The sequence below is a fragment of the Bos indicus genome, chromosome 13 (assembly GCF_029378745.1).
Source record: "Bos indicus isolate NIAB-ARS_2022 breed Sahiwal x Tharparkar chromosome 13, NIAB-ARS_B.indTharparkar_mat_pri_1.0, whole genome shotgun sequence".
Taxonomy (NCBI): Eukaryota; Metazoa; Chordata; class Mammalia; order Artiodactyla; family Bovidae; genus Bos; species Bos indicus.
In genome coordinates, this window is record NC_091772.1 from 21,113,505 (window position 1) to 21,132,253 (window position 18,749).

Genomic DNA, 18,749 nt, shown 5'->3' on the forward strand with positions numbered 1-18,749 from the left:
CAATATTGTACTGAATTTGATAAAAAAAAAAAAAAAAACTTTAAAAATTGTCCACATCAAAAAAAAAATCTTAACCAAAATAAAGTTGAGTTTTAGAGCTAAATGATTTCTGCAAAACATATGGAATTCAACATGTAAATCTTCTATTCAGGAAGCCATTATTGCCATGGCCTTATGCTTGTAAATTTTGCTTTGTTTTGTTTTAATGTGATATTTAGAAAAGTAGTAAGAGCAGTGGGAAAAAAATGAGAATAATGTAAGATGGTTACTATATGCTATACACTGAAGTCCTTTACATTGATCTAATCTACCAGACCACCTGACCTGCCTCTTAAGAAACCTATATGCAGGTGAGGAAGCAACAGTTAGAACTGGACATGGAACAACAGACTGGTTCCAAATAGGAAAAGGAGTCCAGCAAGGCTGTATATTGTCACCCTGCTTATTTAACATATATGCAGAGTACATCGTGAGAAATGCTGGGCTGGAAGAAGCACAAGCTGGAATTAAGATTGTTGAGAGAAATATCAATCACCTCAGATATGCAGATGATACCACTCTTGTGGCAGAAAATGAAGAGGAACTCAAAAGCCTCTTGATGAAAGTGAAAGAGGAGAGTGAAAAAGTTGGCTTAAAGCTCAACATTCAGAAAACAAAGATCATGGCATCCGGTCCCATCACTTCATGGGAAATAGATGGGGAAACAGTGGAAACAGTGTCAGACTTTATTTTGGGGAGCTCCAAAATCAATGCAGATGGTGATTGGAGCCATAAAAGATGCTTACTCCTTGGAAGAAAAGTTATGACCAACCTAGATAGCATATTAAAAAGCAGAGACATTACCTTGCCAACAAAGGTCTGTCTAGTCAAGGCTATGGTTTTTCCAGTGGTCATGTATGGATGTGAGAGTTGGACTGTGAAGAAGGATGAGCACTGAAGAATTGATGCTTTTGAACTGTGGTGTTGGAGAAGACTCTTGAGAGTCCCTTGGACTGCAAGGAGATCCAACCAGTCCATCCTAAATGTGATCAGTCCTGGGTGTTCATTGGAAGGACTGATGCTGAAGCTGAAACTCCAATATTTTGGCCATCTGATGTGAAGAACTGACTCATTGGAAAAGATCCTGATGCCAGGAGGGATTGGGGGCAGGAGGATAAGGGAACAACAGAGGATGAGATGGCTGGATGGCATCACCAACTTGATGGATATGAGTTTGAGGGAACTCTGGGAGTTGGTGATGGACAGGGAGGCCTGGCTGTGCTGCAAATCATGGGGTCTCAAGGAGTCGGACACAACTAAGCGACTGAACTGAACTGAACTGAACTGAATCCTCAACCATCCAGTGAGGAACATAATGACATTATCTATACACTTTAACAGTTGAGTAAAATGAGATAGAAAAAGCTTCAGGAATTTGTTCAAGGTCACAGTACTATTTAAGAGATGGCAGGCCATGATGTTCCCACACCCACTGGCTCCAGCCTATGCTTTTAATTAATATGCTTTACTGCCTCCCCAAACTAGATGGGTTTTTATGGCATATTTTATTTTCCATACTTTATTGCTCAAAATCATGTTTTATTCTCTGCAATAATTATTGAAATCTGGTCTTTAAAAGATACTTTGCTTGTTTTATATTCTGCATCTTGTGGTTTTCGATATAAATTTGATTTGAATTACTAGTGTAATTTGACAGAGGTAAAAGAGGAGTGTGAAAAAGCTGGCTTAAAACTCAGCATTCTAAAGATGAACATCATGGCATCTGATCCCATCACTTCATGGCAAATAGATGGGGAAAAAGTGAAACAGTGACAAATTTTATTTTCTTGGGCTCTAAAATCACTGCGGATGGTGACTGCAGCCATGAAATTAAAAGATACTTGTTCCTTCGAAGAAAAACTATGACCAACCTAGAAAGTATATTAAAAAGTAAAGACGTCATTTTGCTATAAAAGGTCGTATAGTTAAAGCTATGGTTTTCCCAGTAGTCATGTACAAATGTGAGAGTTGGACCATAAAGAAGGCTGAGCACCAAAGAATTGATGCTTTCGAACTATGGTGTTGGAGAAGACTCCTGAGAGTCCCTTGGATAGCAAAGAGGTCAAACCAGTCTATACTAAAGGAAATCAACCCTGAATATTCATTGGAAGGACTGATGCAGAAACGGAAGTTCCAGTACTTTGGCTACCTGATGTGAAGAGCTAGCCAACTCATTGGCAAAGATCTGATGCTGGGAAAAATTGAGGGCAAGAGGAGAAGGGAGAGTTAGAGGATGATGGCATTGGATGGCATCACTGACTCAATGGGCATAAGTTTAAGCAAAGTCCAGAAAATAGTAGAGGACAAGGAAGCCTGGTGTACCACAGTTCATGGGGTCACAAAGAGTTGGGCATGACTTAACAACTGAACAACAACAACCAATGTAACAGAAAACAAAACAAAACAAAACAAAAAAAATTGGTGTAACAGTTATTTAAATCATCCTCCTAAACATGGCCCATCACTTCAAGGGAAATAGATGGGACAGTGGAAACAGTGTCAGATTTTATTTTGGGGGGCTCCAAAATCACTGCAGATGGTAACTGCAGCCATGAAGTTAAAAGACACTTACTCCTTGGAAGAAAAGTTATGACCAACCTAGACAGCATATTGAACAGCAGAGATATTACTTTGCTGACAAAGGTCCGTTTAGTCAAGGGTATGGTTTTTCCAGTGGTCATGTATGGATGCGAGAGTTGGATTGTGAAGAAAGCTGAGCACTGAAGAATTGATGCTTTTGAGCTGTGGTGTTGGAGAAGACTCTTGAGTCCCTTGGACTGCAAGGAGATACAACCAGTCCCTTCTGAAGGAGATCAGTCCTGGGTGTTCTTTGGAAGGAATGATGCTAAAGCTGAAACTCCAGTACTTTGGCCACCTCATGCGAAGAGTTGACTCACTGAGAAAGACTTTGATGCTGGGAGGGATTGGGGGCAGGAGGAGAAGGGAACGACAGAGGATAAGATGGCTGGATGGCATCACCGACTCAATGGACATGAGTTTGAGTGAACACCGGGAGTTGGTGATGGACAGGGAAGCCTGGTGTGCTGCAATTCATGGGGTCGCAAAAAGTCCGACAAGACTGAGTGACTGAACTGAACTGAACTGGAACATGGCACCCTCAGTGTATAGTGTGTGTTTGGTGTTGGATAGGGGTGCCATCAGTATTCCTTTTTTCTATAATTGCCCCTGTGACATAACATTTAATCCTTTTGTTCTGCTGCTTTTGAAGGTTAACTTTTGAATGAGCTGTTCAAGGACAAGAGCCACCAAGACTACATCCTTTTTGTCAAACTTTTCAAAGCCCTTTCTGGTCAGTTTCAGAGTCCTCTTGGGTTTGTTATCTGATCTATATCTGTCCTATTAGAAGAACTGGCCCTTTCAAGGGCCCCCATCTCTCAAACAATGCAAGAGGAAATTCTTTATATTCCCTGTGTTGCTTCTAGACTTCCAAACTTCAGAATAAGACATTTAGGAAATTTCCTGGAAGTCCAGTGGATAGGACTTTGTGCTCTCACTGTCAAGGGCCTGGGTTCAATCCCTGGTAAGGGAACTAAGATTTTTCAAGCCATGTGGCCAAAAAAGAGAAAAGACTGACTTCAATTGAGGCTTGTTTCTTAAATGCAAAATGACCTTAGGCCCTCTAGGGGTGATGCAGAGCACAATAAATCATTGAGGGCCAGGTATTTTGAGGTATTCTAGAAAGGACATCTGATACACAGATTGGCAACTACCCTTATCACCACGTATAATAATATCATAGATAATTGAATTATGAATTAATAAAATATTGTATGTAAACAGTTCCTAGTAATAAAGGAAAATGCATTTTAGACTTAGGTAAGTAAGTAAGGTCACTCAGTCATGTCTGACTCTTTGCAACCCCTATGAATGGTAGCCAACCAGGCTCCTCTGTCCATGGGATTTTCCAGGCAAGAGTACTGGAGTGGGCTGCCATTTCCTTCTCCAGGGGATCTTCCCAACTCAGGGATTGAACTCGGGTCTCCAGCATTGCAGGCAGACACTATACCATCTTAGCCACCAGGGAAGCCCATTTTAGATTATATTCACACAAATCAGGACACTAGATTACCACTTAGTTCAATGAAGTCGTAATTTACAAACTGATAACCTGAATTAATGACTTGCCCCAAGTCTCTGATTTTTACCATGTGATGTTACCACAGAGGCAAGGACCTGGCCTATTTCTTAATTATCACTAGTGCTATAGAAATTCTTCCAGTGATATGTTGAGTAAAAGTATAAATGATAAAAATGTTAAGTGTCAGGAAGGAAAAAATATATTCAAAAAAGTTTAATATATACTTATATTTATAGAACTGTGCATTCAAAATTAAATAGGTTATAGTTTGTATGGCACATGCTTAAGGCAATTTACACATCTGATTTTCTGCTTAGTCCTTTTGTTTATTATTAATGCTTAATTTTAAAGTGCTTTTTTATGATATGTTATTACAAAAGTTGTTGAGAGGCATTATCAGTATTTGGTCTATAATTTTATTCATTAAACACATTTTAACTGTCCCAGGCTAATAAGTTTGCTCTCATTCCTGTTACATGCTGAACCTCATAGTCCTTATATCTACAAGTGGTGGTACACTGCTTATCAATGACAGCTTTTGAGAATAACCTCAGAGAATCTTTAACAGAGGAAACAACGATACACGCAAATATCCCCAGGCATAAAAAGTAGGAAGTCTGTGTAAATGAGCAGACTTAGCAAATTTCTGCCCTCTAAACAAACTTATCAAACTCTAGAAAATACCCTCCATTTGAGCATTTCATACTATTTTAGCAAAAACATAGTCAGTCATGTACTAAGGCAATAATTCTCAACGTGTACGCATGCTGGTGTGTCAGTCATTTGTAAAATGGGACACAGGTAATACGCAAGAACAGTAGTTAAAATGAACCCAAGTATTTTTCAGTGATTTCTTCCCTTTTTGAGTATAGCTTCAAGATTCTCCCTGTATCAGTGTCCTATATTTCTTCTGACAGGTCTTACTGAATAGAAGACGAGAAAGGTAAGGTTGTACCTGGTGTGCCAGGCATTTTGCTGAGCAGTTCGTGTAACACTGAGGATGCTGTGATGGGGAGTGTGTCCCTAGGAGAATGTGTCCAACAGAATGTTTCATCCAGCGTGTTGTGTAGTGAGAATCATGGGCTTATGTTAACAGCTTAGCAAAGGTGGGTGCACAGACCTTGATGGCAGAGATACTTCAATAGTGCAGACAGAGGAAACAGTGCTGACACGTGCTGTTATCTTTTATTGTATATAATAGGAAAATAAATCTCAGAATGGGAAAAACCTTGCTGTTAGTTTCTATTAAAGTATAAATTAGCAGGCTGAGAAGGCACTCTGTGAAATGCAAAGGTTGACACTCAGGAGAAGGAGCTAATCGAATATGACCTTCAAATTAGACTTTCCCTTTAGAATATAATAAAAGCAGGAAAAGAAAAGTGACCTCAAGTTGAAGAGTTATGCTGCTAAAAATTAAAATCAAGTCACAGTTTTAGGATAGAGACATGGGAATTTGCAAAAGAAGATATTTCTTACACCTGCCTAAAAGCAAGCTAGGTGCAAAGTCACCTTGAGAAAAAACCAAAAGTCAGCTCTGCTTTAAAGTCTGGGTCCCAAGCTGAATATTACTTCTTAAAAAGAGAAAAACACTTAATATATTCATAGTTAAAGCAACTTTTTTTCCCCATTTTTATTTTGTGAAATCCATCAGTCTATTTTCCTGATAGATTTTGGCTTTAATGCTTTGTTTAGGAAGCCTTTTCCTGTCATAAATAGCAAAATATTCTCACTTGTTTGTTATCACATAATTTTGATTTTCAGACCTAACTGATTAATGTAGTCATAATTGATTTTGTGTATATGTGGTGAGAAGTTAGAAACTCATGATTTTCTTTCCAGATACGAAGCTGGTTATTCCAAGACTGTTGATTCAATACTATGCCCTCTCTTTGTTGATTAGACATGCTTTCGTTATCATTGTTAAGTTTATGTATACCTTTGTAAATTTTCTATGGATGTGTAAGAAAATGATTGCTTCTTAGTTGAAACAAAGATAGATAGATACACAGAGATGATAGAAACACAGAGATAAATCATGATCCTCTACAACCTTACTCACTGTTATTGACTTAATTTGACAATTTAGGAAAAAGACATTTTTCCTCCAGTATAAAGTCTCAATTTGGTTTTCTGTTTTTATTGGTCTCAGCTTCTATATTTCAAAGCCATGTGGTGGAATGCATGAAGATTCAAGACAGTTATATGTGTGAGAGGAATTATAATGTTTATCAATTTTAAATATCCCCCCTTTATACTTACCTGAAATCTTATTTTGTTTGTTTATAATACAGACATCCTTACCACTTTAAAAATAAATACTTTAACATCTTATTCATCCCAACAATGGAAACAGTGAGAGACTTTATTTTGGGGGTGCTCCAAAATCACTGCAGATGGTGACTGCAGCCATGAAATTAAAAGACAATTGCTCCTTGGAAGAAAAGCTTTGACAAACCTAGACAACATATTAAAAATCAGAGACAATACTTTGCCAACAAAAGTCCATCTAATCAAAGCTATGGTTTTTCTAGTAGTCATGTATGGATGTGAGAGTTGGACTGTAAAGAAAGTTGAGTGCTGAAGAATTGATGCTTTTAAACTGTGGTGTTGGAGAAGACTCTTGAGAGTCCCTTGGACTGCAAGGAGATCCAACCAGTCCATCCTAAAGGAAATCAGTCCTGAATATTCTTTGGAAGGACTGATGCTGAAGCTGCAACTCCAATACTTTGGTCACCAATGTGAAGAACTGACTCATTTGAAAAGACCCTGATGCTGGGAAAGCTACAAGGCAGGAGGAGAAAGGGATGACAAAGGATGAGATGGTTGGATGGCATCACTGACTCAATGGACATGAGTTTGAGCAAGCTCTGAGAGTTTGAGACAGACAGGGAAGCCTGGCGTGCTACAGTCCATGGGATCACAAAGAGTTGGACACAACTGAGCAACTCATCTAGAGCCAGACATCCTGGAATGTGAAGTAAGTGGGCCTTAGAAAGCATCCCTACGAACAAAGCTAGTGGACGTGATGGAATTCCAGTTGAGCTATTTCAAATCCTGAAAGATGATGCTGTGAAAGTGCTGCACTCAATATGCCAGCAAATTTGGAAAACTCAGCAGTGGCCATAGGACTGGAAAAGGTCAGTTTTCATTCCAATCCCAAAGAAAGGCAATGCCAAAGAATGCTCAAACTACCGCACAATTGCACTCATCTCACATGCCAGTAAAGTAATGCTCAAAATTCTCCAAGCCAGGCTTCAGCAATATGTGAACCATGAACTTCCTGATGTTCAAGCTGGTTTTAGAAAAGACAGAGGAACCAGAGATCAAATTGCCAACATCCTCTGGATCATGGAAAAAGCAAGAGAGTTCCAGGAAAACATCTATGTCTGCTTTATTGACTATGCCAAAGCCTTTGACTGTGTGGATCACAATAAACTGGAAAATTCTGAAAGAGATGGGAATACCAGACCACCTGACCTGCCTCTTAAGAAATCTATATGCAGGTCAGGAAGCAACAGTTAGAACTGGACATGGAACAACAGACTGGTTCCAAATAGGAAAAGGAGTCCAGCAAGGCTGTATATTGTCACCCTGCTTATTTAACTTATATGCAGAGTACATCATGAGAAACGTTGGACTGGAAGAAGCACAAGCTGGAATCAAGACTGCCGGGAGAAATATCAGTAACCTCAGATATGCAGATGACACCACCCTTATGGCAGAAAGTGAAGAGGAACTCAAAAGCCTCTTGATGAAAGTGAAAGTGGAGAGTGAAAAAGTTGGCTTAAAGCTCAACATTCAGAAAACGAAGATCATGGCATCCAGTCCCATCACTTCATGAGAAATAGATGGGGAAACAGTGTCAGACTTTATTTTTTGGGGCTCCAAAATCACTGCAGGTGGTGACTGCAGCCATGAAATTAAAAGATGCTTACTCCTTGGAAGGAAAGTTATGACCAACCTAGATAGCATATTCAAAAGCAGAGACATTATTTTGCCAACAAAGGTCCATCTAGTCAAAGCTATGGTTTTTCCTGTGGTCATGTATGGATGTGAAAGTTGGACTATGAAGAAGGCTGAGCGCTGAAGAATTGATGCTTTTGATCTGTGGTATTGGAGAAGACTCTTGAGAGTCCCTTGGACTGCAAGGAGATCCAACCAGTCCATTCTGAAGGAGATCAGCCCTGGGATTTCTTTGGAAGGAATGATGCTGAAGCTGAAACTCCAGTACTTTGTCCACCTCATGCGAAGAATTTACTCATTGGAAAAGACTCTGATGCTGGGAGGGATTGGGGGCAGGAGGAGAAGGGGACGACAGAGGATGAGATGGCTGGATGGCATCACTGACTCGATGGACGTGAGTCTGAGTGAACTTCGGGAGTTGGTGATGGGCAGGGAGGCCTGGCGTGCTGCGATTCATGGGGTCACGAAGAGTCGGACACGGCTGAGTGACTGAACTGAACTGAACTGAACATCAGTTATAAACAGCTTATGGCTGGATTTTTTTTTCTGTAATCTAAGATGTGATAAATCAGTGCCGTTCTTTCGCATCTATACAAACCATTTTTTGTGTACGTTTTCTATTTGTCTGTTTGTTTGTTTCATTATTTACCGTGTTAGCTCTGTCTTCATTTAGATTGATTGTACTTCCTTTACTTCTTCTTATTTCCTGTGTTTCTACATTCTAATTGCTATATTTTTTTCTGTAAAGTGGACACTTATTTTTTAGTAAATCTCTATAAAATATTTATCCATTTTTGTTGAAAATTAATTGCATACTTTAAACTACCTATCCCGCAAATAAAAAAAAAAAGGACCTTTGGCAAAATTTTATTGACCTAAACTAACCCTCTCAAACAGCTCTATGACTTACTAAAGTTAGGTGCATATTGTAAACGTCATCTACTTTCCTGGCAATTGTATTCTTTAAAATTCCTTTGATATCATCAGTATATAATTATCAATGATAATTATCAAAGAGCATGGTCTTTGCTCACTACTCTTTATTAATCCCTATTGTTGTTCAGTCACTCAGTCATGTCTGACTTTGCGACCCCATGGACTGCAGCATACCAGGTTTCCCTGTCTCACTATCTCTCAGAGTTTGCTTGATGTCCATTGAGTTGATAATCCTCCCAACCGTCTTATCCTCTGTGGCCCCCTTCTCCTCCTACCCTCAGTCTTAATCCCTGTGCAGTCCACTATATTGAATTATTTTTGTTTAATGTGTTCATTAGTTTGCTCTGCTCATGGCCACCATAACAAAATACTTTCTCCAGTAGTATATACCCAACCTCTGTGTTTTAGGTATGCAAGCCTGCATCAATAACTCCTAACAAAATGACTGACCGGGCTTTTCATGGAATTCTTTGATTAATTATAAGCTGGTGACACATGTATAGATTCTTCTCTATGCTGTCCATCTCTTACAGTTATTCCAGAATTCTGCTAGGAACAGTCAATTTTGTGGGTTTTTTTCACCTGTGGATGTTTGCAAATTCCTTAGTTTGGTTTATGTAATTTCTTTTCTTTCTTTCTTTCTTCTTCTTTTTTTTTTTTTTTTTTTGGTTTATGTAATTTCAACCAACAGTTTTCATTTAATTTAAAACTTCCAGAAAGAATTTACCATTTTTGTACATTGGTAGATGTGCTCCTAATTTTCCAGTGTTTCTGTGGATGGAAACATTTTTGAGGTGTATAGATAAACATATGTTTTCAGTTAGCCATCAGAACCAGAAATCATTTTTCCAAATATTTACAATTCTTCAGAATACACTAAAAGAGTAAATCAAATAATAATTCCATTTTTTTTTTCCTGTTTGTAGTTTTACAGTCTAAAATTTCCTTCCTTTTGAGGGAAGATCCTTTGAAGGCGTTTTGAAGGTAGTCTGTACAGTTATATTACTAATTGGGATTAAAAAAAAAAACAAAAAAAACTTAGAGGTATCAGGCTAACATTGAATGCTACATAGGTCATTCTGCTGTTAAGAGGCACTTTGATTCTGATTACTCCTAAATAGTCTGTCTCTTTCAAAGAATGTGAAGTTAATGTTGTAGTTAGGTTCAGTTCAGTTGCTCAGTTGGGTCTGACTGTTTGTGACTCTGTGGACTGCAGCACACCAGACTTCCCTGTCCATCACCAACTCCCAGAGCTTACTCAAACTTATGCCCATCAAGTCGGTGATGCCATCCAACCATCTCATCCTCTGTTGTCCCCTTTTCTTCCCACCTTCAATCATTCCCAGCATCAAGGTCTTTTCCAATGAGTCAGTTATTCACATCAGGTGGCCGAAGTATTGCAGTTTCAGCTTCAACATCAGTCTGTCCAATAAATGTTCAGGACTGATTTCCTTTAGGATGGACTGGTTGGATCTCCTTGCAGTCCAAGGGACTCTCAAGAGTCTTCTCCAACACCACAGATCAACAGCATCGATTCTTCAGCGCTCAGCTTTCTTTATAGTCCAACTCTCACATCCATATATGACTACTGGAAAAACCAGTAGTTTTCCAAAACTGGAAAAACCAGCTTTGACTAGACAGACCTTTGTTGGCAAAGTAACATCTCTGCTTTTTAATATGCTATCTAGGTAGGTCAGAGAAGGCAATGGCACCCCACTCCAGTACTCTTGCCTGGAAAATCCCATGGACAGAGGAGCCTGGTAGGTTGCAGTCCATGGGGTCGCTAAGAGTCAGACTGAGCGACTTCACTTTCACTTTTCACTTCCATGCGTTGGAGAAAGAAATGGCAACCCACTCCAGTGTTCTTGCCTGGAGAATCCCAGGGACGGGGGAGCCTGGTAGGCTACCGTCTATGGGGTCATACAGAGTCAGACACGACTGAAGTGACTTAGCATAGCATAGGTTGGTCATAATTCTTCCAAGGAGCAAGCATCTTTTAATTTCATGGCTGCAGTCACCATCTGCAGTGATTTGGGGGCCACCAAAATAAAGTCTGTCACTTTTTCCATTGTTTCCCCCATCTATTTGCCATGAAGTGATGGGACCAGATGCCATGATCTTAATTTTCTGAATGTTGAGTGTTAAGCCAACTTTTCACTTTCCTCTTTCACTTTCATCAAGAGGCTCTTTAGTTCTTCCTTGTTTTCTGCCATAAGGATGGTATCATCTGCGTATCTGTGGTTATTGATATTTCTCCCAGCAATCTTGATTCCAGGTTGTGCTTCATACAGTCCAGCATTTCTCATGATGTACTCTGCATATAAGTTAAATAAGCAGGGTGACAATATACAACCTTGAAGTATTCCTTTCCCGGTTTGGAACCAGTCTGTTGTTCCATGGTTTTTTGGTTTTTTTTGTTGTTGTTGTTTTTTAAGTGGTAAAAAATTCTGGTTGCACGCCTCCTCCAGCTTTTTAGAGACTTGAAATAGTTGAACTTTGGAGCCATATCTAAGTTGGTACACAGAAATCAGTATGACAGAACTAAACAAGGTCTGATTCACCAAAGAAATATAACATCCATAGGCAACCATGCTTTTACACATATAGAAGTATTGTTATTGGGTTGTCACATTGCCAGACTCCGTTCTTTCATTGACAACCTGGATGTCCGTGTTCCTCTAATACCTAAACCACAAAGAGTTGATTTTTTTCTGTTTGTTTTCTTCCCTGTTGTTAGGTGTATACCGTTGACGAATCTGGACTAAACATCCTTATGTGGTCAGTGATTGGCAATAAACGAACTGGTTGGATGTACGGACATGTTCCTCTCTCGAGTAACAGTCCATTTAAAGTGGCATTTGAAGCTGATTTGAGTGGAAAACAGAACATCTTTATCGCCCTTGATGACATCTCTTTTACCCCAGAATGTGTATTTGGAGGTAAGCAATTCCTTCTGAAAATGGGCTGTACAAAGACTGTTTTAGATATCTAAACATAAAAGAATTGGGAATTTCTGAGGAATTGCGTTTCTTTTCATGCCGTCTTACTCATGCATTGTAGAAAGAGCAGTATACACAGCTGGAGGTAAAGTGTTTCTCTCCATGAAACTTTATCATGAAATTTCCATGTCCTCTAGGCAACAAAGTAGCTTTGACTAAAGTTCTTTAAGAAACCCAGAGAAAATTTAGTTTTCTCAATATAGCTTTGTTGTCTTATTTTTTCTTTTAATTTCCAAAGGTTCACAGTAACTGCCCAAAGACTCTTCTGCTCACCCGTCTTTTCCATCCAGATTAACTTTTCCCCTTCTGTTTCTACATTACAATCTAGAACTCTTATTCTATTGCATCAAGGAAAAAAAGTCTTGTAATTAACTCCTTTTCTAAGAAATCATACCTTTAACAAAAATCTGAGTTTCTGATGTTTAAGATGCTTCCATTTAAGTGGCTATTTGTTCTCATAAAATCCTTCACTTTATCAACATTAGAGAGTAGGGTCATTGCCTTTCAAACTGTCCATTAATTTTGTATGCTGCAACTTTGCTGCATTTATTTATTGTTTCCAACAGGGAATTTTTTTGGTGAAGTCTCAGGGTTTTCTATGTATACTATCACATTACCTGCAAATAGTAACAGTTTTACTTCTTCCATTTCAATGTGGATGCTGTTTACTTTTTTTTCCCCCTGATTGCTGTGGCTAGGACTTCAATATTATATTGAATAAAAGTAGACAGAGTGTGCATCCTTGTCTTGTTCCTGATCTTTTTGGAGGTAAAGTGTTTATCTTTTCATCATTAGGTATAACATCAGCTGTGGGTTTGTCTTCTATGGACTTTATTATGTTGATGTACATTTCTTCTATATTTTCTTTGGGAAAATTCTTAGCGAAAAATGGATGTTGATTTTGCCAAATGCCTTTTATGCATTTATGGAGAGGATCATATGATTTTTATCCTTTATTCTGTTAATATGGTGTATCACACTGACTCACTTTCAGATTTTCAGTAATCCTTCCATCCCTAGAAGATATCCCAGTTGATCATTACATACAATCTTTATAATGTGTTGTTTAATTTGGTTTGCTAATATTTCATTGAAGATTTTTCATTCATTTTCATCAGGAATATTGACTTATAATTTTCTTTCCTTATAGTGTCCTTATTTTGTTTATGTATATAATTCTGACCTCACAGAATGAGTTTGAAAGTGTTCTCTCCTCTTCTGTTTTTGGAAGAGTTTGACAAGTACTGATATTAGTTCTTATTTGAATGTTTTGTAGAACTCACCTGTGAAGCCTTCTTATGCTGGACTTTGGTGTGTTGGAAGATTTTTAATTACTGATTCAATCTCTTTACTAGCATCCATCAGCTCAGATTTTCTATTTCTTCCTGAACCAGTCTTGGAAGATTGTGTTACTGAGAATCAATCCATTTCCTCTAGATTGTCCAATGTATTTGGCGTATTATTGTATGTAGTAGTCTCATTATCTTTTGTATTTCTGTGTTATTGGTTATAACATCCCCTCTTTCATATATGATTTTATCTGAGTCCTGTCTTTTCCTTGGTGAGTCTAGCTAAAGATTTGTCATTTTGTTTATCATTTCAAAGAACCAGCTCTTGATTTCACTGATCTTTTCTATTGTGCTTTTAGTCTCTATTTCATTTATTTCTGCTCTAATCTTTGGTATTCCCTTCCTTCCACTAACTTTGGGCTTTTTTAGTTCTTCTTTTTGAACAATCTTTCCAGCTACATTTTTTTGTTGTTGCTGTTGTCGTTAAATTGAAAGAAAATAGATCTTTGGGGAGTGAATGCAATTCCAAAAAAAAGAAATGTTATCCTGGGGCATCCCTTTTAACTTGACTTGGTAAATATAAAATGACAGCAACTAGCAAGGTGCCAAACAAAATAATGAAATTCATAAGGAATTCACGGGGAATAGGCAGCCACAAGTTCTTGTTTATATTATCACTGCTAAATGACAGTAGCTCTCACCTCATTCTTGAATAGAGATTTTTCTTCTTTTTTCCCATCTCTGGATGTGAACAGAGAGTATTACTCTGGAGCATTTCCAGGACTGGTATATTCTCTTGAAGGCAGATTATTTAAAAATGGACATATTTGTCTGTTTTCATCATCTTCATCATTTATATTATCTCCGGTGATGTATTCTATATTCCTAGAGGAGTCCTGTTAAATAGGAGATACTCAATAAACATGTCCTATGAATAAACAATAAATATGTCAAATGAAAAGATGAATAAGTAAAAGTCATCAACTGAATTTATATGATACCCCTCTTCACTACCAACAATGAACTCTGCCTCCAGTCTTGTTTTCTAACCCTTGTTTTGGAAAAAGGAAAGAGACAGCAATAGACAGAGCTGTGTGAATTGTCCAATGTACTCTGTGTGACTGTATTGAGAGGTAGAAAGATAACAATTATACTAAAAATTTGGAGACATGAGTCTAAATCATGACTGTATCACCAAACTCTCATATAATTTTCAAAGAAATTTAAACTCCTTAGATCATGTTATATTACCAGGGAGATGAAATAAACAATTTCTTCTCTCTCTTTTAATTCTACTATCTTATGATCATAGGGGATGGGATTTGTAAAAGAGGATCAGGAAAGCAGGGATAGAAGGAAGGGATAGAAAATGATCTAGAAAAGAAGACAGTCCAGAGAGAATGATGAGGAAGTTCAGAGGGTCCAGGAGTTAGAGCAGAAATGTCATTGTGGGAAGACATAGAAGACTTCTCATTACTTGCTGTGTTTGTAAACTTGAGTAAGTCTGCCCTTCATTTAACCAAAAGTGAAGGGAAAGTTGCTTTGTTGCATCCAACTCTTTGTGACCTCATGGACTATACAGTCCATTCAATTTTCCTGGGCAGAATACTGGAGTGGGTAGCTGCTCCCTTCTCGAGGGGATCTTCCTGACCCAGGAATCAAACTGAGGTTTCCTGCATTGCAGGCAGATTATGAGCTGAGCTACCAGGGAATCCCATGTAACTAAAGTTTGCTGTGAATCTACTGTGTGCTGCCCTGAATTTAGATTGAAAAGTCATATGTGCCTATAATATTACTGCCAGCTCTCCAGAAGTTTAATATCTAAGGACATATTGGGATAGCAATGCATCCTTGAAAGCTTAAAATAGTAGTAAATGTAATTGAAACTCTCTTAGCTCTAAACTATGGTTCTAAGACAGTTTCATTTGACTTAAAGGCAGCATCAGGCATAGAAAAGTGGTTTATTGAGCCATCAATGAATATTCCTGAGAAATATTCAGTGGTGTGCTGGTAAGCTAGTTCTCAAGAGGATAAAAAAGCCCCATGTGTAGCATTTTCCTATTTCCTTGGTGTCGATTCTCCAGCATGGTTAATTTTAATTTACCAGTATGACATCACTGCAGGTTGGTGGGTTTAAGAAGAAAAGCATGCCATCTTTTTCTTTACATAGGCTGCTCTACACACACTTCAGAGGAAGGATCCTCACTGTTAATGGTGTTTGCTTCCTACCAACACCACACAGGAGTGAAGACCACAGCTGTGGTCCAGGGCGAAGAATCAGTTCAGTTCACTTGCTGTTGTTCTGGCTCTTTGCGAACCCATAGACTGCAGCACACCAGGCTGCCCTGTCCATCACCAATGCCTAGAGTTCACCCAAACTCATGTCCATTGAATTGGTGATGCCATCCAACCATCTTGTCCTCTGTCATCCCTTTCTTCTCCTGCCTTCATACTTTCCAAGCATCAGTGTCTTTTCTAATAAAGTCAGTTCTTTGCACCATGTGGCCAAATTATTGGAACTTCAGCTTCAGCATCAGTCCTTCCAGTGAATTTTTAGGACTCATTTCCTTTAGGACTGACTGGTTTGATATCCTTGCTGTCCAAGGGACTCTCAAGAGTCTTCTCCAACACCACAATTTGAAAGCACCAATTCTTCAGAGCTCAGCTTTCTTTATAGACCAACTCTTACATCCATCCATGACTACTGGAAAAACAATGGCTTTGACTAGACATACTTGTTGGCAAAGTAATGTCTCTGCTTTTTAATATGCTCTCTAGGTTCAGTTCAGTTCAGTTCAGTCGCTCAGTCGTGTCCAACTCTTTGCGACCCCATGAATCGCAGCACACCAGGCCTCCCTGTCCATCACCAACTCCCGGAGTTCAATCAGACTCACATCCATCAATCAGTGATGCCATCCAGCCATCTCATCCTCTATCATCCCCTCCTCCTCCTGCCCCCAATCCCTCCCAGCATCAGAGTCTTTTCCAATGAGTCAACTCTTCGCATGAGGTGGCCAAAGTACTGGAGTTTCAGCTTTAGCTTCATTCCTTCCAAAGAAATCCCAGGGCTGATCTCCTCCAGAATGGACTGGTTGGATCTCCTTGCAGTCCACGGGACTCTCAAGAGTCTTCTCCAATACCACAGTTCAAAAGCATCAATTCTTCGGCGCTCAGCCTTCTTCACAGTCCAACTCTCATATCCATACATGACCACAGGAAAAGCCAGAGCCTTGACTAGACGAACCTTTGTTGGCAAAGTAATGTTTCTGCTTTTGAATATGCTATCTAGGTTGGCCATAACTTTCCTTCCAAGGAGTAAGCGTCTTTTAATTTCATGGCTGCAATCACCATCTGCAGTGATTTTGGAGCCCCCAAAAATAAAGTCTGACATTGTTTCCCCATCTATTTCCCATGAAGTGCTGGGACCGGATGCCATGATCTTTGTTTTCTGAATGTTGAGCTTTAAGCCAATTTTTTCACTCTCCTCTTTCACTTTCATCAAGAGGCCCTTTAGTTCTTCTTCACTTTCTGCAAGAAGGGTGGTATCATCTGCATATCTGAGGTTATTGACATTTCTCCCAGCAATCTTGATTCCAGCTTGTGCTTCTTCCCGCCCAGCGTTTCTCATGATGTACTCTGCATATAAGTTAAATAAGCAGGGTGACAATATACAGCCTCGACGTACTCCTTTTCCTATTTGGAATCAGTCTGTTGTTCCATGTCCAGTTCTAACTGTTGCTTCCTGACCTGCATACAGATTAAAGCATCACTACAAACAAAGCTATTGGAGGTGATGGAATTTCAGTTACGCTATTTCAAATCCTGAAAGATGATGCTGTGAAAGTGCTACACTCAATATGCCAGCAAATTTGGAAAACTCAGCAGTGGCCACAGGACTGGAAAAGGTCAGTTTTCATTCCAATCCCAAAGAAAGGCAATGCCAAAGAATGCTCAAACTACCACACAATTGTACTCATCTCACATGCTAGTAAAGTAATGCTCAAAATTCTCCAAGCTGTCTAGATTAGTCACAGTTTTTATTCAAAGGAACACGCATCTTTTAATTTCATTGCTGCAGTCACCATCTGCAGTGATTTTGGTGACCAAGAAAATAAAGCCTCCCGCTGTTTCCATTGTTTTCCCATCTATGTGTCATGAAGTGATTGGACCTGATGCCATGATCTTAGTTTTTTGGATGTTGAGTTTTAGGCCAACTTTTTCATTCTCCTCTTTCACTTTCATCAAGAGGCTCTTTAGTTCTTCTTTGCTTGCTGCCATAAGTTTGGTGTCATCTGCATATCTGAAGTTACTGATATTCTGCCTGTAGTCTTGATTCTAGTTTGTGCTTCACCCAGCCTGTCATCTTGGATGATGTGCTCTGCATGTAAGTTAAATAAGCAGGGTGACAATATACAGCCTCAATGTATTCCTTTCCAATTTGGAACCAGTCCATTGTTCCATGTCCAGTTCTAACTGTTGCTTCTTGACCTACATACAGATTTCTCAGGAGGCAGGTAAGGTGGTCTGATATTCCCATCTCTTTAAGAATTATCCATAGTTTGTTGTGATCTACACAATCAAAGGCTTTAGCATAGTCAAGAAAGCAAAAGTAGATGTTTTTCTGGAGCTCTCTTGCTTTTTTGATGATACAACAGATGTTGGCAATTTGATCTCTGGTTCCTCTGCCTTTTCTAAATCTAGCTTGAATATCTGGAAGTTCACTGTTCATGTACTATTGAATCCTAGCTTGGATAATTTTGAGCATTTCTTTGCTAGCGTGTGAGATGAATGCAGTTGTGCGGTAATTTGAACATTCTTTGACATTGCCTTTCTTTGGGATTGGAATGAAAACTGACCTTTTCTCTTCCTGTGGCCACTGCTGAGTTTTCCAAATTTGCTGGCATATTGAGTACAGCACTTTAATAGCATCATCTTTTAGGATTTGAAATAGCTCAGTTGGAATTCCATCACCTCCAAGCTTTGTTCATAGTGTTGCTTCCTAAGTCCCACTTGACCTCGCACTCCAGCAAAAAGGCAAAATGGTTGTCTGAGGAAGCCTTACAAATAGCTGAGAAAAGAAGCAAAAGGCAAGGAGAAAAGGAAAGATATACCCATTTGAATGCAGTTCAAGCAAGGAGAGATAAGAAAGCCTTCCTAAGTGATCAATGCAAAGAAATAGAGGGAAACAGTAGAATGGGAAAGACTAGAGATCTCTTCAACAAAGTTAGAGATACCAAGGGAGCATTTCATGCAAAGATGGGCACAATAAAGGACAGAAATTGTATGGACTCAACAGAGGCAGAAGATATTAAGACGAGGTGGCAAGAATACACAGAACTATACAAAAAAGATTTCCATGACCCAGATAACCATGATGGTGTGATCGCTCGCCTAGAGCCAGACATCCTGGAGTGCAAAGTCAGG

General features: G+C 39.0%; 1 protein-coding gene across 1 annotated transcript in view; it reads left to right on the plus strand.

Moving 5' to 3' along the window:
• MALRD1 (MAM and LDL receptor class A domain containing 1) overlaps positions 1–18,749 on the plus strand; it is a 553,710-nt gene that overhangs the window by 406,610 nt on the left and 128,351 nt on the right. The window contains exon 33 of the mRNA XM_019971898.2: positions 11,775–11,976. Coding sequence (XP_019827457.2) covers positions 11,775–11,976 — 202 coding nt within the window. The remainder of the gene's footprint in view (positions 1–11,774; positions 11,977–18,749) is intronic.